The sequence below is a fragment of the Harpia harpyja genome, chromosome Z (assembly GCF_026419915.1).
Source record: "Harpia harpyja isolate bHarHar1 chromosome Z, bHarHar1 primary haplotype, whole genome shotgun sequence".
In the NCBI taxonomy this organism is placed as follows: domain Eukaryota; kingdom Metazoa; phylum Chordata; class Aves; order Accipitriformes; family Accipitridae; genus Harpia; species Harpia harpyja.
The window spans coordinates 33,829,224-33,838,988 of NC_068969.1; the positions used below are offsets into that span (position 1 = coordinate 33,829,224).

General features: G+C 38.7%; 1 protein-coding gene across 2 annotated transcripts in view; it reads left to right on the plus strand.

The window, feature by feature from the left end:
- HAPLN1 (hyaluronan and proteoglycan link protein 1) overlaps positions 1-9,030 on the plus strand; it is a 68,059-nt gene extending 59,029 nt beyond the window's left edge. For both annotated transcript variants that reach the window (XM_052778889.1, XM_052778890.1), the window contains exon 6: positions 4,734-9,030. In XM_052778889.1, the coding sequence (XP_052634849.1) occupies positions 4,734-5,023 (290 nt within the window). In that variant the 3' untranslated portion in view covers positions 5,024-9,030. The remainder of the gene's footprint in view (positions 1-4,733) is intronic.
- The last annotated feature ends 735 nt before the right edge of the window (positions 9,031-9,765 follow it).

Genomic DNA, 9,765 nt, shown 5'->3' on the forward strand with positions numbered 1-9,765 from the left:
TTTACATCCCTTGTGTTGATAAAGGCAATAGGCAATTAATATAACAAGTGGGAAGTTTCTAACTTAAATTTGGGAATTCCATTTTGGAATTTCCTGATGTCTGATGGCTCACCTCAGCTCCCTCACCACCATTTCTCTGCCACTTTTCCTTCACAGTAGGAGCCACTTTAGTCCATGTTCTCTCTAGAAAAGCTAAAGGCTCCTGCCCCTTGTTGTGGGACAAGCTGCCATGATCGAGAGGTTTGCAAGGGCTGCAGACTACCCCAGTTTCTCTCCCTGCCCTACCCCAAGGAATGGGGATGCTCCTCCTCCATACAGTCCCTCTAGAAGGTCAATTTGGGCTTCTACACACCAATTTGGAGGAATAAATGCAGATGAATCCTTTTGTTTTGGTCTTCCCCACAGAGCCCAAAAGGCATAGGGCAAAGAATATATAATGGTAGAGCTGAGTGGTTATTATTTGCTTAATTTCAAAGGGCTTCTGAAGGAGAACAGTGAGTTTCTTGAATGAAAAACCATAGGAATCTTTTGCACTGAAAAGTGTAAAGTGAGCTAAACATAAACATATCTATCTGCTCCTCTACAATTAAGGATTTTCAAAGGAAAAAAAGATACAAGGAGAGCCTGTATCACACTTTCTGCTCATTAACGAGCATTTTGTTATACACTTTGCTCACAGAACCACAGTGCATAATTGATTTGTTATCAGCTCTAGCAGAATCAAGTAAAAATCTCATGTTAATGAAGTTAAAAATACAAATAATAAATTTTAGGGATCGTGTTAAAAGTGCAGCTGTGAACCACCTGTTTGTTACAGTAATGCATGTGATAAGATAACCACTTCCACCATTTGACCATTTCAGAATATTTTACCCCTGGGAACATGTAGCCATTGTTCCGAAAAGAGGAACAAACCCAACCAAAATAAAATTACATACCCTTCTTAGAAGGGGTTGATTCGGAGTCACTGGAGTCACTGCTGATATCAGAGCAATTCAAAATCAGTTACCTGAGATGATCACCAGATATCAAAATACTTATCAGGACCTTATGATTAAAGGAATTGAAAGCATCTCACTTTTTGCACAAATTTTTAACAAGTTCTTCAATTTTGAGGAATAATGGCCTCGCTCAACCGTTTAGTAGTGCTATAAGATATACTGAACTGAGTCTGCTGAACAGATGATAGGGTCTACATGTTGTGCAAGTTACAGATATACCGAGCTAGCTGCTGAGAATGCCTTTTATGGCCATATGAAACCACAAATTAGAGCAGTTTTACACAGTAAAACTACTTAACTGATTTCTGTAGCCATAAGTTTTTTGGCATAGGCATTGATCGCTGGCTGCAAAGGCAATCCTGCACTCAGCATTTCTTGTATGTGTGCTGCCACCCACCAAGACGAGTTTGCTGCTCGGCTGCCCCTGCACAGCACTGAAGACATGAGACTAAGCAAGTGGCTGCCCCAGCAAACCAGTAAGCTGTTGGGAGTAGTCTTAGGGCTGAGCCCAAGTGCATAGATACTTGGTGGCTGGCTGCATGTGGAGGCATCCTCTCTCAGCACTCCACCAAGAACCCTCTTTCAAAGGCATTGCATTAATACTTTGTACAGCAAATAGTGAATGGGGTGGTACTGCTTTTCTGTGCCTCTGAAGGTGATGGCCCATCTCTCAATTTAGAGCTGAGCTTGGAAAAATCTCCAAGGGTGGTGCATCCCTCAAACTTGCACAGTCACAAGGGTGTAGGGTATTTAGGTCAAGTGCTCAAGTTTTCCTCTTTAAGCTGTTCTGTTACATGCAAAAGCTTAAAATAGCTGTTATAGATGGGGTGTGATTAAAATCATAGAATCATAGAATGGTTTGGGTTGGAAGGGACCCTAAAGATCATCTAGTTCCAAAGCCTCTGCCATGGGCAGGGACACCTTCCACCAGACCAGGTTGCTCAAAGCCCCATCCAACCCGGCCTTGAACACTGCCAGGGATGGGGCATCCACAACCTCTCTGGGCAACCTGTTCCAGTGTCTCACCACCCTCACAGTGAAGAACTTCTTCCTTACATCTCATCTAAATCTCCCCTCTTTCAGTTTAAAGCCATTACCCCTTGTCTTATCACTACATGTCCTTGTAAAAAGTCCTTCTCCAGCTTTCTTGTAGGCCTCCCTTTAGGTGCTGGAAGGCTGCCATAAGGTCTCCGTGGAGCCTTCTCTTCTCTTTTCCAGGCTGAACCACCCCAGTTCTCTCAGCCTGTCTTCATAGGAGAGGTGCTCCAGCCCTCTGATCATCTTCATGGCCCTCCTCTGAACCTGCTCCAACAGGTCCATGTCCTTCTTATGTTGGGGATTCCAGAGCTGGATGCAGTACTGCAGGTGGGGTCTCACCAGAGTGGGGTAGAGGTTTGCATAAACTCTCTGCCCCATGATTTGGATGTGAGAAGTCAAATCAAGCAAGCTCATCCTCTGTAGGAGTGACCCAACTATCAGATATTAATGAGAGAGAGACAGTTAATGCCTCCCTCTCCTTCCACATCAATTAATAAATACTAAGATTGAAGAGTTAGGAATCCTTCTAACCTATTAGCAGGGGAAAGCCAGCAAATCTATACTGAGTTTATTAACAGAATTTTATTTAATCAGACATTTTGGATACACTTTGCTTCCCTGTGGGGTTTACTATTAAAGTTCTCCCATTTAAGGAAGGGGCAGAGTATAGGCATTTTTATTATTGATGTCATATGTCAAAAGCCTGACCTTACTGCAAAGCCCTAGGAAATTACATTCCATTGACATATGGTTTGAAGAGCACCTAATAAGCTAGGTGAAGTTTACATACTATCAGTCCAAATCCCTGTTCCACTAAGTCTGAAATCCTGTTTGCTTTGGGGAAACCTCTTAATAACATAGTAGAAACAGGTTTCCACTTGATAAACATTCCTTTAGCAACACTTTGTAAATGCTCTCAACTTGCTGAAATGGAGTTAAGCGAGCATTTTATAAAGGGGTAGATTATCTACTCTCATGAGTTTTCTGTGGAAGTACTGTAGATATTGTCTCTGACAGTAATGAAATTTTTTAAAAGTTTCTTCACCACAGCTGCAACGTAAATGCCTTTTTTTTTTAAATGTTCTTGTCACGGTATACAATTTCCAACCTTCACACAAAGGTAATTCAATTATATTTATATTGTCATCTGACCTGACATTTCTTCACTTAGAAAAAAGCCATATGTTTTTTTCAGGGATGAGGAGCTGACGTAACTCTTCATCTTGCTCACTGCTTTTTCTTCACCAAGCAAGTAAGCTGAAACTGAGCAGAATTCTGTTTGTGTGTTCGCCTGTTTTTTATGAGGAAGAAAAAGGATATTATTCTGGAGTACATTGTTATTTAAGAAGTAAATAGTGTGCTCTGGAATTAGAAGATCCCCACATGAATAAATTCTTTTGTTTTTCATCTAACTTGCCTCTTACAGGACAGTCAGATTGAAAGCTTGTGAATTTATTTGGAAATTATTATTCTTTCAAATTAACACTATTCTTCTGCAATCCATTTCTACCTCACAGTTAATTGTGAAATCAGTGATGATAAATAACCCTAAGTATAATGAATTGAAGGCTTACAATTAATTTATATTGCCTTGATAAACAAAATTAATGTTGGTAGTATTGCTGCTTATGGATTAGTAGGGGAGACTTCCTTTTTGAGCTTTACTTGCTGGCATATGTTTTCATTACCTCGAGACCGAGGCACATTTTTCTTAGCAGCACTATCAGTTCAATGCTGTCTTACGGTGAGGATATACCCTTTGATGCCTAAAGAGAAACAGAGCTGCGGAACTGCTGCGCATGGTTTTGACACTGCTAATGAAGACTTAAGACAGGCATGGTTTTGATCTACCACAGGCTCAAACTCTGCTTCTGAGAAGCTGTGCAATATCTCAGCTTTCTTACAAAAAAAAAAAAAAAAAATTGTGCTTGTACTTAATCAGAAACAAGGTCACCGCCTTGTCAGATAGTAAACCTGCATGTGTTACCTCCAGCCACCCTCACCCAAATAGTATCAAAGGCCAGATCTTGCTATGCCATGCTTCTGAGAGGAAAACTTGTAAGGGTTTCAAGCTAATGCTGGGACCATAATGTAGAAGTGAACTGCTGTGGATGTTTAACTGATTTCCTTCTCTGACAGTAAGCTACAGCTGTATGAGATCTGCTTTGCCTGAAATCTACAGGGTTCCTCAGATGTTTCACTAGATTGTCATTGTCACCTTGTTGGTAAATGCATCTGGCACCATAAAGTTAGATGCAGAACAGGGGCCCTCCTCAGAATCCCAGGGTGTCTTCCATCATCCCTCTCCCCTGATCTTTTTCTTCCTGTTTTTCTGCCTCTGAGGATGAAAATGCATTGCAACAGTTCAGTTACCACTGAATACAAGTGGGAGTGGGGAGGCCATACTGTGCTAAGTTAACAGAAATAAATGTAGCACTACTTTTTTTGTTCAAATAGTCTGTTTTGTCTACCTGGCTTTTTTTTTTTTTTTACTCCTGATATTTATCAATTCACCATGCAAAAAATTAAGGTATTTTTAACAGCGCAACGTCCAAATTGCACAGTCCAAATCAACCACTGTTTGATATGATTCTGCAGTGGAACATCTCCATTTCTTCTCAAAAGCATCCATTATATTATTACATCATCTTAATCATGTCGCTAATGACCCTTTTTCCTTCTTTCTCTTACTAGGTCGTTTTTACTACCTAATTCACCCAACCAAGCTGACCTACGACGAAGCTGTTCAGGCGTGCTTGAAGGATGGAGCTCAGATCGCTAAAGTTGGCCAGATATTTGCCGCCTGGAAGCTCCTGGAGTACGACCGCTGCGACGCTGGCTGGCTGGCTGACGGCAGCGTGCGCTACCCAATCTCTAGGCCAAGGAAACGCTGCAGTCCTAACGAAGCAGCAGTTCGTTTTGTAGGCTTCCCTGATAAAAAGCACAAGCTGTATGGTGTCTACTGTTTCAGAGCGTACAACTGAAAATACCTAGAGCACAAAAGTTTTAAATTCATTAAGAACATGTGAAAGATTTCTTTTTGATATGAACTCATGCAAGTTACCAAAACTGTGATAAACCTTTTTTACTTACTGTAAAGAGTCATTTTCATAAACCCAACCTATTAACTTTTTTGGTTTTGTTGTTTTAGTATTTTTGTAAAAGTATCATTCCATAGATATTTTAAATTAATATAATTTAATGGAAGCTCTAGGTAAGGAATTTTTAGAGCCAAATTCTTTAAGCTACATCATCCCAACAAAATATACTTTTCATGAATGGGGCATGCAATAGAGCTTGACGATTGCTAGGGCACAATTATGGAATGTAAGGCTACTCAAAGCAGAAGCTTTTAAAAGCACAGATTTTACATATTTGTAGCAGTTTGAGAAATACTGCAAATTAATTATATCAGGAATTTTGAAATAAGATAATTTTTTTGTTAAAGGGGATCAGTGAGGTTTTGCAAAAAAACCTCACAAAAACGTAGGTTAGAAAATAACTGTTTTCACTGGTTTCACATGGGAACAACACAGAGTTTAGTAAAAGCAGCTAAAACAGTCCACAAAAATAGGACTAGTTTTACAATTTAAAATCTTGCCTTTCTGAAAAATAAGCTCATGGTCCCATGCATAGGAACAAGCACAATTAATTCTCCTGAACATTTCAATTGTGGGGGTTTTTGTGTATAAAACATTGATGAGGGAGTGAATAATTAACTAATAAGAAAGCCCTGTTTTCTTCTTAACTCCAATTAAAGATGCCTGAGAAGTGTTGTATTACCTTTGAGTAGCTTTACTGAGTTATTTTTAAACTCTTAAAGGCCGTTTGCTAAGCAGCATATAGCATCTACTCAGGGCAGTTGTATAAATGAACTGCTGGACAGAGAAATTGTAAACTTTAGCAGCTTGATTTTACATTAGCCTTTGAAATGTTATTGTCTTAATGAAAGAACATTACAATATTTAATATTTCTTACCTATTTACATATCACAAGAAACAAAAATTAGAAAAAAATCATTAAAATTATGAAGTCTTAGGACAAGATTATTAAATAAAATCTGAAACCAGCTATTAAGGTTTAGAAGATAAAAAAACACTTCCTTACATCTTATTTGTATCTAAAAAGTACATCTGTTTTTTAAACTATCAGTGAAAAATAGTATCACTAGCCCTGAATTATTTAGTTAATCCTCCTTAGATTTAACAGAAAATAACTATTGAAATACTTCTTTCCACTAAATCTGCAGTGGTCTAGGTGGAAGATGTTTACCTATATCTGCCAGCGTCAGAGAAAAACATGCACTGTGCATGGTGCCTAGGATTTTCAGAGCTGCCTAAAGCACCAGGTCCTCCCTAAATACCAATTTGAGGGAATTTGGATTTCTGATGCAAACTTATTTTGGATGCAGCAATTCTTGGTGCTCATCTTCAGATACCTTAATGCAACCAGTTTTTCAGAGAGTGGGTGCTCAAGGCTTTCTGAATATTTACTCTGCTTATGGTGTCTCAAGCTGGATATCCAAAAAACAGAAAGGCCTGATTAAAAAGAGGACTGATTAAAAATATCTTGGTCTTGAGTAATCTCTTAGGCAGTTCTGACATTCTCTACCCAGTATTAGTTCTACCAGTTAAAAATGGAGAACTCTTTTTCCTACTCTATGCTTGCTGACTATGAAGATTTCAGAGGACCAATATTTGTATTACGCAAAGTTTTATAGCTTCCCATTTTTTCAAAATCTAAATGAGATATAGCGGTATTTATCCAACTAGGACACAACTGGTATACTTTCATGGTTTGGTGTAGTTATTTTCCCATGGACATGAGTAAATAAATCTCTTTCCTGGAGTGGTTGTGGTCCTGTTTTAAAACTCTGTGAACAAACCAGGAGCAATGTATGGTAGGATTGTAGTGGAAAGATACCATAGTGCAAGAGGTATTTTGTTGGAGTTCATTCCCGTCAGGCTCAGAGGCAAATTTCCATCCTTCTGAGGATATTTGCATCCACTGTGGATATTTGCTCATACTATACAGATGAAGCAATCTCAGTACCAACCACCCCCCACCCCCCCCCCTTTTTAATCCACTAGGAGTTGGATTTTCTTGAAATTCTATCACTTAGCTATAAATAGAGACTTATTACAGGTCAAGCCCGTAAACCCATGTAATCATTTCCCAACAGCCATTTTTTAAATCAGTGTCCATTTCACACATTTTCTCAGGCCATTCAGAACCTTTTCTGAACCCTTTGGAGAAAAAATGGAAATGGAAAAAGAAATGGAAAATATCCGTAGAGGATAAGGAATAGTGTATGCAAGACTGGACCATGACCAAGAGGAATACATGTTATTCCCCCATCCAACCTTCAGAAACATGGAAAAAAAGATGCTATTTCATAGTCTTTTCTGAAGCTTGGACAGGGAGGTTGTGGGATGGGAAAAGCTATAGGGAATATCCCAGTTGTTATCCCAGCTAGATCCAGAGTTGCTGTAAAGAGGGAAGCCTTTTATGCAGCTGGCTCTATCCTCCCCAAAGATCTGCTAGATCTGGAGGAGGCTGCATGGTTTTTCTATTGCACAGAGGTGAAGAGACCCTCATGAATTTTTTTTTTTTTTTTTTTTTACCTCTCCAGGGAAACCCTTCACAGGGTTTCACCCAGACACATCTTTTTTTGCAGGACTGGGGATTATATTTTGCCTGCATAAAAAATGTACACATCCAACCCACTCGTGGGGCTGGCTAAAGTGCCCTCACTGCTAGACCAAAGGCACTGCGGGAAAGGCAAATTCAGCCTTTCACCAACTTTGCAACGCTCTGGAGATGGCTGGTCAGGTCCTAACTCACAGCAATCTCAGGCTTGCGCTAGCTTATGCCTTCTGTGTTCTTATCTCCGGGCTGCCGCTGTGACAGCCCAAGCGTAGCATCCCCCCAACCGACCCCTGCTTTGTGCATCACCCATACCCCAGGCCGGTGGCTGAGCAGGCTCTGCACCACCCAGGTGATCCCTCAGCTCCAGGGAAAGCCCCTGGGCTCCCAGCTTGGCAGCACGAAGAAGCCACAGGGCAACAAAGAATTAGGTCTCCAGAGAGACGCTGAGCTGGCATACGATCACAGATGGCCAAATGTATCATTCAGTTATGCCTGTAAGTTCGCATTGAAGATATTGCTTGCTAGGAATCATATGTTCATGTAACGGAGTCACAGTATGTGAATTTACATTTGTCGTGTTACTTATGAAGAGCCCAGTAGTCTAATTTGGGATCAGGCTAGATGTAGATCTGTGTATTGATATACAACATTATGTATTATTATAACAGATACAGTTAATTGGATAGTTTGATGAAAATATGTTTGTATGAAAAAATAATTAGTTCTAATGTAAGCAGGTATAAAAACCATTAAAAGTGTATAATTACCTGAGACATGGGCACAAATAGACAAAAAGACACGAATTATATTTATTTTTACAGCTACTGACTCCATTTTCTTTTATAATGTCAAATGTCAGGATGTTTTCTTATCTTCAACTAAGCTAGCTAGGTGCTTGGATAAAAACTTTAAAAAGCAGCTTAAGAACTGGATAAAAGTCTGTGCTATTTTCTGTTCATGAGAGAATATTCTATCATTAGCGTCAATTAATGTTCTCTGTCACTATCTTGTATTTCACAATGTATCTGAATTTTAATGCCCATGAATTGACAACAATTAAATCATGTTGTTCTTTTCAGTATGATGATTTCTCCTTATTGACTGGCCATTCTTCTACTTCTCTCCCAGAAAACACAAAAAGGAAAGGAATAGTTCAAAGTATGAAAATACTTACTTTGCCATAGTAAACAAAGTGATTACAAGACTAAGGGGAAAAAAAAAAAAAAAGACTACTCTGTGAATATGTTTTACAATTAAAATAAAGAAAACTGTATTCCAAAGCCTTTGTTTTACGCTTCTTTGAAGCATTTTGAAAGTAGAAATGCAAGTACCAATTTCTTCTTTGTGTTGTCTGCCATCTTCTGAAATAAAATAAAGCATAAATAAGGAAGGCTTTTTTTTTTTTTATATGGTTGGTGTTACACTGCATATGCATCACTAGATATTGGATGTAGAACAGTGTTTCATGTATGGGAAAATTTATGAAATTATTTATATAATCCTATGGCCTTAGAAATTAAAACCCAACAAAAATCAATCTTTTTATTGTGCAACAAGAAAGATTTCCAGTGTCAAGCAAAGAATTAGTTATTCAAAGCACTGGGCCAGCATTTTAGCTTCTGTAATCACACTATTTCCGCATTCTTTTATTGATGTGTGCCAGAGAGTTAACCCTGAAAGTTACCTACACTGCACCACTTCACTGAGAAATACTAATCTTCCAGAAGCTTTCAGTATATTGACCATGTTTTAAAATAGATGAAAAAGAGCTTAGGAAAACTTGTCACTCAGAATAAGGGAAATCTGTATTACCATTAATACATGATTAAGATGAGCATACTTTATTTTCAAAGAATTTAGTCAAAACAATTTTAAAACTAGTAACATTTTCACTTTACAACATTAAACATAAAATTAAAACTGCCCTTGGTAGAAGTCCCTCAATAATTAGGATTTTCATTAATTGTAGCAGCTTCCATTAAATGACATCTCACTATTCAAAACAGAGACACTGTCTTCATGTTTAGAAGTGACTGGATTTAAGACTTGATGGAAGTACCACAAAACCAGAAATGT